Source organism: Dunckerocampus dactyliophorus, chromosome 21 (genome assembly GCF_027744805.1).
Source record: "Dunckerocampus dactyliophorus isolate RoL2022-P2 chromosome 21, RoL_Ddac_1.1, whole genome shotgun sequence".
NCBI lineage: Eukaryota > Metazoa > Chordata > Actinopteri > Syngnathiformes > Syngnathidae > Dunckerocampus > Dunckerocampus dactyliophorus.
The window spans coordinates 1,860,987-1,874,025 of NC_072839.1; the positions used below are offsets into that span (position 1 = coordinate 1,860,987).

General features: G+C 40.5%; 1 protein-coding gene and 1 non-coding gene across 2 annotated transcripts; both read right to left on the reverse strand.

Annotated features, from left to right (window-relative positions):
- Positions 1 to 211: 211 nt before the first annotated feature.
- Positions 212 to 13,000, reverse strand: mtpap (mitochondrial poly(A) polymerase). Its single transcript, XM_054766217.1, has 9 exons — positions 12,841 to 13,000; positions 12,277 to 12,443; positions 11,967 to 12,200; positions 11,667 to 11,891; positions 10,396 to 10,607; positions 8,861 to 9,087; positions 8,212 to 8,304; positions 8,055 to 8,128; positions 212 to 4,863 (listed from the first exon to the last, which is right to left on the reverse strand). The coding sequence occupies exons 1-9, from the start codon at positions 12,989 to 12,991 to the stop codon at positions 4,537 to 4,539; spliced, it is 1,710 nt and encodes a 569-aa protein (XP_054622192.1). The 5' UTR covers positions 12,992 to 13,000; the 3' UTR covers positions 212 to 4,536.
- trnag-ucc (transfer RNA glycine (anticodon UCC)) lies at positions 3,866 to 3,937 on the reverse strand. The gene has a single exon. It is a non-coding gene; the product is annotated as a tRNA-Gly (tRNA).
- Positions 13,001 to 13,039: the final 39 nt, after the last annotated feature.

Below are 13,039 nucleotides of genomic sequence, written 5' to 3' on the forward strand. Positions count from 1 at the left end.
CTCTGCAGGCTTTGTGGAGGTAAAAGGGAAGGAGTGGCAGGGTGTTGATCAACGCTTTGATAAAACAAGTTATAGAACTAACGCCCCCTCAAACAAGCAAACATCAATCATTCTCCACGTGCAAAAGCTCTTTCTGCCCCAGAAAACAAGACACCCCCCCCCCCCCCCCCCCAAAAAAAAAGCATTTCAAGGTTTTGTTTTTGCACCCCACTTTCCCCTTTTAGGCATGTTTCCTCAAAATCCTGTTTCGCAAGCCCTCAAAGCACCTTTTTACATTCTTGCAGGGTATTTGCAAGCGCGTTAGGAGCCAAGGAAAAGCCAAGGACGTTAACTCCGGCCAAAGATTAGCAGGAACCTCTCAGCTTCCTGAGAGATCCAATCTCTTTTGGACTTTTTTTGCAAGTTGACATAATAAATTAGCGTGTTAAAGTACGCCTTGTGGAGGAAAAACAAAATACGGAAGGTCACGACATCACAGGCCCAGGCGGAACCCACACCAGAGTTTTAGCAAGCGCTTGCTACTGTTTTTCAAATCCAGTGATAAACACAACAACCAAAAGATCAAATAGATATCAATAATATCATAGTATCAATAATAATAATCATAGTATATAATAATCATAGTATCAATATCAAAAATCTCCTTAATCATAATAATACTACGACTTTATTCTCGGAAAATTACGACTCTTTTTTCCCTTAAAGTGAGAACTTACTTGTCATCATATTATGACTTTGTCCTTTTAATACCATACCTTTTCCCCAACCTATTTTTTATTTTTTTTTTAATTATTCTTTGGCTTCTCATAATATTACAACTTTTTCAACAAAAAAAATAAAGTCCTTATGTATTTATTTATTATTTCAACTTTATGTTTTTTAAAAATGTTTTTCCTTATAGTAGTACGACTTTTTCCCCCATAATGACTTTACTCCTCATAGTACAACCCGATTTTCCAACAATTGCAATTTTATTCTTTACTTTATTTCTCACAATATTTCGACTTTTAAAAATATCATTTGTTTTTATGTTTCAAATTTTGGAAATGTTATTCTAATATTTTTTAAATGTTTTTTCCTCAGAACATTATGACTTCATTTTTCAGAAAATTACGATTTTTTTCTGAAAATAGTACAACTTTATTCTCCTAATATCATCACTTTTTCCCAAAGTAATTTTCCACAAATTGGAACTTTCTCTTTTTGTTTCTCATAATAGTGCAACATTTATTTTTTAAAGTCTTTTTCTTTCAAATACGTATCTTTTAATATTTCAACTTTGTTTCTAAAAATTATTTTCCCTTCATGTTATGACTTTATTCCTGTAAAATTATTATTTTCACAGCCTAATTATCCAAAAAATTGCAACTTTAAAAAAAAAGTTTTGTTTTGTTTCTCATATTACAACTGGTTTTGCCCACAAGATTTTTTTTCTTGTAATATTTGGATTTTACTGTCATAATATTCTAACTTTTTCACAGCCTAATTTTCCAAAAATTGCAATGTTTTTTTAGTTCAGCTTTAGTTTGTCGTAATATCACTGCTTTAGCAAATAATGTCTTTTTTCTTTCATATTCCAGTTGTATGCTTCTAACAATGACATGTATTTTCCTCACAATATGGCAACTTTATTCTCATTAAATTATGAAATTTTTCCCATAAGATGACTATTTTTTTCTTGGAATATTATGATTTTATTCTCCTAATAGCATAAGCTTTTTCCTAACCCAATTTTTTATTTTTTTTTATCATGTTATGATTTTAGAAAATAATATATTTTTTCTTTAATATTCCAACTTTATGCTTCTAAAAATGACGTTTCATCCTAAAAATATTCTGACTTCATTCTCGTAAAATAAACGTTTTTTTTCCTGTAAGATGACCTTTTTTTGCAATATTCTGACTTTATTCTTGTAAAATTACTGCTTTTTTTTCTATTTTTGCTGTGTTTTTTTTTTTCCAGTTTAAATGTATTTCTAAAATTTTGGGGAAAAAAATCCCATACCAACTTTTTCTTGTGTAACTTAAATGACGGATTCTGGCCCGTGTCATGTTGGAGTCGACCACACATAAAAAGGAGCTTTTTTGTTTTGTAATGTTTTTTTTTAAGCAGCAAATATAAATCATAAGCTTCGTGGTGTTGACACGGCGCCCCCTTGAAATGAACCCCTCACCACCCGGCAGTACAATTTCATCAAATTCCCCCGAGGTGTTGATTTTCCACATGTGATGCTTGGCTAACCACAGCATTTCATAATTGCTCGGCTGCTCCGCTGCAGCCCGGCCCATCAGTCAGAAAGTCACTCATGGAAATAAATAAACTCTGCAAACATCAAAGAATATTCAGAGAGGAAGAGAGATGACGGAGACAGATAGCCAGGCGGCCCGTCTCAAATTGAAAAAAATGTAGGGACAGTGAGTCAAGTTCAAAGCTGGGGGGAGGGTGGCACTGATGGGCTCTTCCTCCACCCGAGGGTCCCGTTCTGCCATCTGTGCGGTGGCCTTGTTGTGCTGTACGGCAGAGGTTGCACGGGTGGGAAAGGAGGTTGTTAAAAGTCTATCCTTTCACCCCTTGACCTTGCAGAGCAATGAGTGGAAAAACAGCTGTTGGCTGCGAGCACGCTCCCCGCTTGTACGACGCACAGGATGCACACTTTTACTACATCCAGGCACCCTCAGGTCTTTGCTCTTTCCACTGTGTCACATTATTACGCATTATGTAACAAAAATGTACACCCGTACACATTGCAATGCTCATTTTTCACCAACTTTGGCTTGGATTAAGTTTTTTTTTTTTTTATGAATTTGCAAAAAGTAGTCTGTCCCCCTCATATACTGTACACACACCAAAACATACGCTGGCATCGTTATGTCACTGCATCAGGTCACTTGCTGTTACATAATTCAAATCAAAAACATCATCAGTGCAAACACTGTCATGTACTTTCAGAAGCGCAGTCGTGCTGGAAACGTGTGTATTTTATGTGCTAATGTTAGCCAAATTAAAGCCAAATTTAGTGTCACTTCACGGTCTCCTTGCCAGGTCCTCAACTCTCATCTTACCTGGTAAAGTTAAGATGAAATAAATCACGGAGCACATGGTCGTACGTGTCCTTCAAGGTGTGAAAACTGAAAAATCAAAGTAGTTTGATATTTTTGTATTATATTTATTTTGAAAGAAAAATACAGTATATACAACGTTTATATATCATAAATGTTGTCTTTTAAATGTATAAATTCATTGAAAAATCTTAGCAGTTTGATATTTTTATGTATTTTTTTATTTGAAAATCTATTTTTTTTCTAAATTACAAAATATGTCATTTCTATCGTAGTTTTATGTATTTCTTTATTTTGAAAAACATGTGCGTGTATATACATATATTAAAAAACAAACATGTACAGTATATATAATTTCCTTTTCAAAATGTTTACAAATTAATAAAAATATCAAAATACTTTTCTGTTAATTTATTTAAAAAAACATTTTTATTCATTATTACATTATCATATTGTTTATTACAAATATGTATATATCTTTTTGAAAAAAATCAACCTACTTTGATTTTGCAGTTAAATGATCAATTTTGTTGTCTATATATAAGGAATTTTTAATACAAAATAGCATTGTCCTATTAGTTGCCAGCATTAACATCGTCTTGCTCTCTCGTTTCCATGTGTGCTGCTTTTTATTTTATTCCTACAATGTTCCCATGCAGCACTTAAGACAGCCCTGGCGTAGAATGATGGAATAATCAAAAGTACTACCATGCACTGATCAATTACTGTATTTACCTACTGCTAATAACAGCCGCACATGACAGGCAATATTTATTTAAAAAAACAAAACAAAAAAAACAACAACTGCGATGGCCGGGAATCGAACCCGGGTCAACTGCTTGGAAGGCAGCTATGCTCACCACTATACCACCATCGCGCCGAAAAACGTACCCCTTCAGTCGGTCTTGAAACTGAAGATATATGCCTTTTTTTTTTTAAAAAAAAGCATAAAGTCCCTCGGTTGGTTATGATGCATTAGTAGTAGTCCGCCGTATAATTCAGGTTTGCAGTCAAGAAATAATTATCACAATTACAATGTTTATTACCTTGGTGATCTTGTTGTAGAGTCCGTAAACACTGATTTTGAAATGCATATGAAGTTTGTCGCGTCGGAGGTGCATATTTCAGTAGTATATAATTAGCTCTACAGGCCCGTTACCAGGGGGGGTTCGAAGGAACCCCCCCGCGGGCGACCAAAGGTCCGCTTCGCTCCCCCCGTCGGTCGCTTCGCTCCCTCGCGAAAGGTCCGTTCACTCAGATTTTTGAACGCCCCTGAAAAATATCTGGTTACGAGCCTGCTGTAGTAGCATACACTTCACACTGCCTAACGACAGGTTCATACAAGCCTCTGTTATACCCTCTAGTGGTCATATCAAGAACTACATCCTGTTACAGAAGGCTCCCCTCCTTTATTGTGAGATATGTAGGTGTGCAAAATTTAAGATGAAAAAAACGAAGTTCTTTTCCCAGGAGGTGTTAGGTCTTTAGCTGGTTTTGAGCCTTGAGGGATTCTAGCAAACTCTTGATCCTCTCACTAGCAGGCTCCCTTTTCCTCTTCTTCCGGCTTTTGACCCCTGCGACCTGTAAGGGCAAGAGGAGGGTTGCCAGTCCCCAAGGTGTGGGGGTGCTGCCCCCTTTGGGCGCGCGGATGTCTCTCTGCTGGAGCAGCCAGGAGCTCTCCTGACACAGAGCCACGAATCGTTCCAGCTGTGTGCCATTGACGTTCTTGCTGACATTGAGTGCGGTTTCAAACGGGTTCTGGATGTGCAGCGGGGCCACCTCTGGCTTGTTCTGCTCTTTGCCCTGAAAACAGGGGGTGGGGGGGATGCTGGCAGGTTAATATAGGCTGGTACAGTACGTTATGGGCCATTGCTGGTAATGCATGCTTTTTGGCTCTTTAAGCTCGTCCGCAGGCTGAAGAGATGAAGACATGTAAACATGGGCACAGCCCAGAGGACAATTTGACTTCCACTATTAGCTACTCCACTAGGAGCTATTACAAATCCAGGAAGGAACCACGACTGCAGAAATGGGTTGAGGCTCTTGTGTGAAAGTCCCGCCCACCGAATGAATCATCAATATGCGGGTTAGGGCCAAGTCAGACATGCAAAGCCATTTGTCAAAGGAGTGGAGCCAAGCAGAAAATGGCGGCACAGTAAAGCTGATTTAAGGCTGTTTCTCCAGCGGTGAAAACCCACAGGCTCAGGTCACGGCCACCTTCCACCTGCAGAGCCTCTTCAGCTGTGTCAAACTCCATTTTAGTCTCGTATATCGGATTGCGGAGGTCAACCTTTACGCAAGTCATCATCATTCAAGTGTAAAATCCCAGCATACGGCATTACATGACATTAATGTCAGGGAGGGGATGTAATAAGCGAGCAGGATGGGTATTCAGTGAAAAATAATGATCATTTTTCATACACGGAGGAGACAGTTTTATGGAGTTCCACTGGGAGCAGTCGTATGCCCGTTTTCCAATGCATTTGCTCACTTCTACTCTAAAATGTGCATTTTTCCAGTGGCCAAAACAGGTACTACATGGCATCAGTCATTTTAGTCGCATAAATTTAAAATATTTAAAAAAAAACAAAAGTTTAAGTCGTAGAATTATGAGAAATAAAACAAAGAATAAAATGCCCAAAAAGTTAATGTTACAAGAATAAAGTCTAAATATCAACACAAAAAAGTCATATCCTAACATATCAAAAAGTCACAATTTTACGAGAATAATCTCTGAATATTATGAGGAAAAATGTTATTTTAGTAACTAAGTTGATTTTTTTTTAAAGTCGTAATATTAAGAGAAACAAGGAATAAAGCGGTCATTTTTGGAAAATTAGGTTGGGGGAATGTGAAAATATTAAGGGAATAAAGTCATAATTACAAGAACATTTACTCAAAGAAAGTTGAAATATTTGGAAAATGAAAAACAAGCTTTAAAAAACAGCAAAAATAGGGAAAAAAGAAGCAAGACTATGATTTTCTCACCTAGATCACAAAGCTGAGATGCAGTTTTTTTTTCTTGAAATACAGGGTGTCCCAAAAAAAAGTATACACAAGTTAAATAACTGTAAACTGGGTGTTTATCATAATTTGTTACATTTTCCAAGAGTAAAAACTTTTCCGAACATCATTTTATTGTTTTGTCACCGACTGTTGTCAAACTGGCTTCCGTTGTGGTCCAGACCCTGCTGACGATGGGATCGCACACGTCACGAAACAAATCCCTTGGTTTTTGCGTGCATTCGCGTTCATGGCTGCTCTCAACCCAGTGACTGTTGCAGCTCTCATGGCGTACACTTTGGCCTTTAAGTACCCCCATAAAAAAAGTCTAGCAGTGTGAGGTCTGGGGACCATGTAGTGTCTTCAATGAAACCCCTCGGTCCAATCCACCTGTTTGGCAAGACCTCAACATGGAAGGAGTTAATAAAACTCCTCGTCTTCAAAGTCTTCTCTAATACGTGGTATGACAGACTGTTGCAGCAAGTGTATAAATTTTTTTGGGACACTCTGTAACTTCTTAGCATATCTTCAAAGTGGCAAAGTTGCATCTTTTCATTTTTCACTCTGTGGCCCTCACTTTGGACAGTTTGGACACCCCTGCGGTCGTATTATATTCCAAAGTCTCCACTTTGCTCTTGTATTTTATCATTTGATGTTATTGTTGTGTCTGCCCAGTGCCATTTCTATGTCATATTTGCATTGTTTTTGTTCTGGATGAGAATTAGAATCGGTGGCAACCCCGGCTTGTTTACTATTTGCATTTGAAGAAGCTCCAAAAAGGACAGTGGTGGTCTCAGCGTCACCCCGCCTGACAAGACAGGGCAATACATCATTGCCAGTACAAACACAAGCTCCTCGGTAGAGGTAAATAATGCTTTGTAGCTTGATGGAGTTCCTAAATTTGATCTGAGCTCAAGGGCGTTGGACCTCACAGGGCCGGCATCCATCACGCGTGACAAGGGCAGCTGTCATCTGCGTCGGCTGTCTTTACTATCAGCAGATAAAGCCTCGATGGAGCCCAGACACAGGGACAAGGATGGAAAGATGCCGAGTGCAGATTATACAGTAATCCCACACCACTTCGTGCTTTGAATTTCGCGGCTTCACTCTCACGGTTTTTCTAAACCATATTAATTAGTCAATCCTGTTGTTTCATGGCTGAATATGCCCCATTAGTAAAAAAAAAAAAATGCACATTTTACAAATTTTTGGCCTAAATGAAGCATTGTCAAGCATAAAAATGGCTAAATGAAATAAAAGACAAAGACGTTGTGATGATATGTAGTATTCTACACTGGTCACTAGGTGGCAGTAATGTTACTGTGTTGTTTGGCACCAGTCTTGATCTCTGGAACAACAGGCTTTGATTGCAGGTTTGAATTAGCAGCATAATAATCCCCAACACAGGCTACTGATGTAGCCATAACCCACCCCTAGCTAAAACTCAACTCTGAACCCCTGATGTCACTTCCTGTCCGCCCCCTCATTCAGCTCTTTTAGCATTGAAACGCATTTACAGCAACACACACAAGCATGAGTCTTATTTATCTCTTATTATGTCTGCTAAATTGGGTAACAGCAGTGTAAACGTGGCTATAGGGGTGTTATTTTATGTCTAGAAGGCTCTAATAATGTTAAAAATCATAATTTAGAAGGTCGTAAACAGGTTTTCTATGCTCCAACAAAAATATAAGGAGTCCTACTTTGTGGAAATTCACTGGTCACGGTCGGGTCTGGAACCAATTAACTGCGATAAACGAAAGATAAATGTTTTACTGAATTCATTTAAAATAACATCCAGCCATCCATTTTGACGACAAGGTGTGCCTCAGCTTTACAGATGCTGTGCATGCTCTGTGCTTTGATAATTCAAGGAAACACATTTTGAAAATTTTGGCTGCGATTAGATGCATTTGACAATTTGTGTCTTTTTCAAAGGGCGTGTGTGTGTTTTGTGTCCTTATTTTGTGAACTACAGCATTTTTACGTACCTTTCTGATATTTATCGACTTCTTACTGAACGCAAAGGTGGCGTAGAAGTCAAAGAATTCACACAGCAGTTGCTCTGGGACAAAGACAAGAAACGGGACGTTAGCAGGGGGGGGACGTTAGCATTCTTCCTGTCATCGTCTGAGCTCATCCTCTCACCCAGCGTCTCCGTGTTGCTCTGGAGCTGGATCTTGTCAAAGTCGCTCATAAATGTGCAGTCGTTCCCCTCGATCACGCTCCTGTCGTCGGCACCTTGCAGGACAGGAAGCGAGGACACGGGGTAAATGGCGTGTTTAAACATCTATGATGCTGATAAATAAGGAGCTGATGCGAGAAAGGAAAAGGGGAGGAACAAAAAGTGGTGGAAAAAAGATAAAAAGGGGGCATGGATTATGTCTTTTCTGGACTGCCAGGCAATGTCCTTGTAAGCGGTCACCTTCACCATGATGAGGCGGATGCTGCGTGCGTACGTGCGTGCGTGGGCGTTCATGCATGTGTGTCCAAAAGGGGCTGTGGGTCATCGACCTTCCAGGAGTGATGGGTCTTTTATTGTCCTGTAAGCACTCTGTGTGATAGAGACTGTGCTAAACGCAGAAGAAGCAGGGAAGGAGGTGCTGGCGACAGTGTGGGGAGTGGCGGTGGGGGCGGTCTGGTCTGATTGCTTTTGGAGGGCAATTATCAAGCAACCAAGGTGACAGGGAGGGAAGAGAGAAAGATGGCCCAGACCACTCCACTGCAGTGTGCTGTGGTACACGAGCAAAACAGACTAAAAAACCTCAAATAAAATACAATTGCTGCCGTGTGCTACCTGCCAGCTCCCGTAGGTGGTCCAGGGTGGGGATGATGGGCGGGCTCCTCCCCTGCAGGAAGAACAGCACCATGACAGTGAGGGAGAAGTTGGTGATCCAGGCCCCGGGGATGTTGCTGGTCACGCCGTGAGCTCGGGCCCAGCAGCGTATGGCGAACACCAGCTGGCGCACCCGAGGGTCCAATTGGCCGTAAAGGTAGAGCAGCTCTGAGCTCTTCATCGCCACCCTGTGGAGGACAGGCTAGATGACGGCTGGTAGCGCTGGGAGGTGATTTGGCATGAACACTACTGATCATACAAGCAAAAACTATCCACTGTGGGGTTTTTTCCAGTCAATCACATGTTTGATTTGGCTTTTCACACCTGTTCCACCCACACTCTTCGTGACACAACTCTCTCCCATTTATCCGGGCTTGGGCCCCGCATCAGACATCTCCAAAGGGTGGGTGTTGGGGCCGAGATGAGATATTTTAAAAAATGTAAAAATAAAAATCCATCCATCCATCCATCCATTTTCTTTACCGCTTAATCCTCATAAGGGTCGCGGGGGTATGCTGGAGCCTATCCCAGCTGACTTTGGGCGACAGGCGGGGTACACCCTGGACTGGTCGCCAGCCAATCACAGAAAAATAAAAATACATAATAATATTAAAAGGTATAATTATGTAAATAAATAATATTAATGTATACCAAAATAATGTGCTATTACTATATAATGTATTACATTATATACAAACAATGTTTTATCGTTGTGCCAATTTTTTAAATTCATGTTAAAAATATATATTTTATATATTTAAAATATATATAAAATGATAATACATAATGTTTTATTACTATTATTATATACTATGTATAATTCAATAATGTTTTAAATACAATTTCTAAATACATATGATATATATAATTTAAAATGTCTAATTAAATAATGTGTCATTATTATTATTATTATTATTATTATTATATAATGTATGCCATTATATACAAATATTTGAATGTTTGTTTCCTCAAGGTTGTATGACAGGTCAGATCACGTGACATCCTACAACACCAGTAGAGGGCGGCGTTTACTTTGTGACTAAATGGACTCCACTAAGCCGCCACTTGTTTCTTCCTGTGGAGACACCTGCACAAGCACAAGCGCCACAGGCAGGAAACGGCACTGGCCAACAGATCTCGGGCCACGGTTTCAGAAAAGTCCCCCCCTCCCACCCCCACCACGAGTCCACCCACAACAGGCGCTGTGCACCCGTTTCCTTAAAAACTACACTGTGGTTTTCTCTTTGTGCATTTGTAGATTGTGTGGGCATCATGCATGTGTCAACATCAGTGTGAGATGTCAACCATCTTAAATCTACTTTCAGTTACGCAAGCTGAAGTTACGCTGCACCCGGCTTGGTTTCGCTGAGGGGTTTTCGCAACGCCTCGGTGGTCAAAACATCGCAAGCGGGTTTTTTTTTTCAAAGCAACAACTCGCAGTCGACATTTTGAGACCTGACAGTATCGCTGTGCAGGCTACCTCTTGAAACAAATACCTGTTGTTGGCGGTCAGGTCACACTGGAAGCCAGACGGCTGATGCGCAAAACGAACCAGAGGGCATCGGGCGTTCAGGATTTTCTGCACGCCAATGCAGCCGGGTCCAAACTGGTCCACACATTCGCCGATGACGGAGAGGATGCTCTGCGTGGCGGCCCGCTCCGAGTTGGCCTGCTTCATCTGGTACTCCAAGGTCAAGGCGGATTTTGGCTGCACAATCAACAACATGTTTACTATTATTTACTGAGGTCATGTGACACATCCACATGGATTCAAACATGCATTGAAGGCACAAACTCAGGTTTTACTGATCAAAATATTTTGTGACTTATAATCTGATGAACGACAATAAAAAAAGGTGGGGGGAAAAAATTAATGAAAAATTCACAGTAATTTGCAAATTTTTTCAAAAACAATAAATAACGTGGTTTCCTATTATTAGTCAAAAAATATGCAAATTAAAGCAAATGGTTTTTTTTGGACGCAAAGTCAGGTATATAAATGGCTACATGAACTAAAATACAAATATAAGGCATTCAGAAGACACATTCACTGACATGATGCTGTGTAGTATTCTACACTGGTCACTAGGTGTCAGTAATGTTACTGTAAATTTGGCTGAGACGCACAAGCAACAAACTTGATCACCAGAACAACAGGCTTTTATTGCAGGTGGTATGATCTCACAACTGGCACAATAACCCCTAATCCCGCCACTGCTGCAGCTGTAAACCGTGCCAAGCTAAAACTCAATACCCAACATCACTTCCTGTCCACCCCCTTGCACTAAAGCACATTTACAGCAACATACACGAGTACGAGTCTTATTTATACCTTAATTTCTCTTATAATGTCTACTATATAGGGTAATAGGAGAGTAAAGGTTACTATAGGGGTGTTATTTCATGTCTAGAGGGCTCTAATAATGTTAAAAAGTGTATTTAGGAGGTGGTAAAGGTGGTGGCTTTCCATGCTCTATGAAAATCGTCCTACTTTGCACACATTCACTTATAACGGTCGTGTTCGAAACCAATGACGGATAAACGAGGAATCACTGTACTACAGGCATTTATCTCTCAGAAATGTCCCCATTTCAGTTGCTCCCAGGTTGTGCAAACAACACATACTGTAACCAATGTGGAGACATGAAGTGTGTTAACAGCCAAACTGCCCCATGTCAGCTGGATCTGCATCAGTTTCAGCTTAAAGCTACCCGTCCATCACACTAATCAAACCCTTAGCAGCTTTCATTGCGTGTGCCGTCATTACCGTCTTTAAATTCCTTCCGCTGATGTTGTCTAGGTCCAGGAACATATCCAGATCGCAGCCCAGCTTTCCAAAGCCATTCACTGACGAGCCAAACGGTTTAATGGAGCATTCCGGGAAATAAGCAGCGGCGATGTCTTTGAGCAGAGAGCACACCAGGAAACGCAGTCGGCTGTTCTCCTCGGTGAGTTGGTAGGCGTCCGTCAAGCACATGATCTGCCGGTCTATCTGAGGGAACATGGAAAAAATGGACCGTGATGTTTTGTGATCATCTTGAAACGTATCGCAAGGACAACAACTTACACTATCCTCGAGGGAAAGTCTGTGGATAAGCTCGTTAATAGGAATGGTGGTTTGCGGGTGGTTCTGTTGACTCGACTGCGGAACGGTCACTTCTGCCGGACCAAGACTTCTTAGCGCCAATAGTCTTGATTTATACGGCACCATGCATTCGTGGCTGTTATTGGGGATGCTGGCTCCTTCAAGTAACGAGGCGACACTTTCTCGGGTAGCAAACTCCACCACTGCATACATGCCCTGGAAAAGTATGACACTGCATTTCATCTCAGACTGTGAACAACTCATTTCCATTAGTGCCAAGGATTTTACTTACGTAGCTTTCATATGTAAAGTACTTTTTAATACTGCCATGTCTCGATAAAAACTTGATAATCTTTTTCTCATTGGTTTTGGGAGGGCAGTTGATGAGAACAGATCTTTCCGCCTGCTCTTGTCGTTGCGCCTGCACAGCATAAAAAGACAGACATCCATCCTTTTCCTCTGCCAAAAAAAAAGAAAAATTGTTATGTGCCAAACTGCATTCACACTTTTTTTTTTTAGAAAGATACTTGGCTCATCAATGCACTGCATACTGCTGTTTGCAAATTGACTGGAAGCAATTCGTGCTGGTGGCTCTTGATCTACCTAGTTAGGTAGCTGCAAGCGTTTACATTAAGAATATGCATACTGGTGCATCTCACAAATTTGTGATTATTTCATTGAGGAAGTAACATTGTACGGTCATTCGTGTATCACAAAGCTATAACACATATTTCCGTGTCAAACTCTAACCACATCAATGGAAGGAAGCGCTATAAAGTACCATAACAGAGTCTGTCGTGGTTAGCATAATGCTAACTTAGTTTTTTAGCCTGTTTTAAACACCTACGTAACTGACCATTTTGATCTTTCCTTGGTGCTTCTTCCCGGGCTGGAACAGCACTTGTTCCAACTCTGCTGCGAAAAAAAGCGTCTACATTTTTCAGACGCTTCAAGAGGTCGCCCCTTCCACTCATATGTAACCTGTGCGCCGCAAAGGAGGACGCCATTGTTGCTGTCCTTTCAGCTGATGAGCGCATGCGCATTGCCCTTAGTAC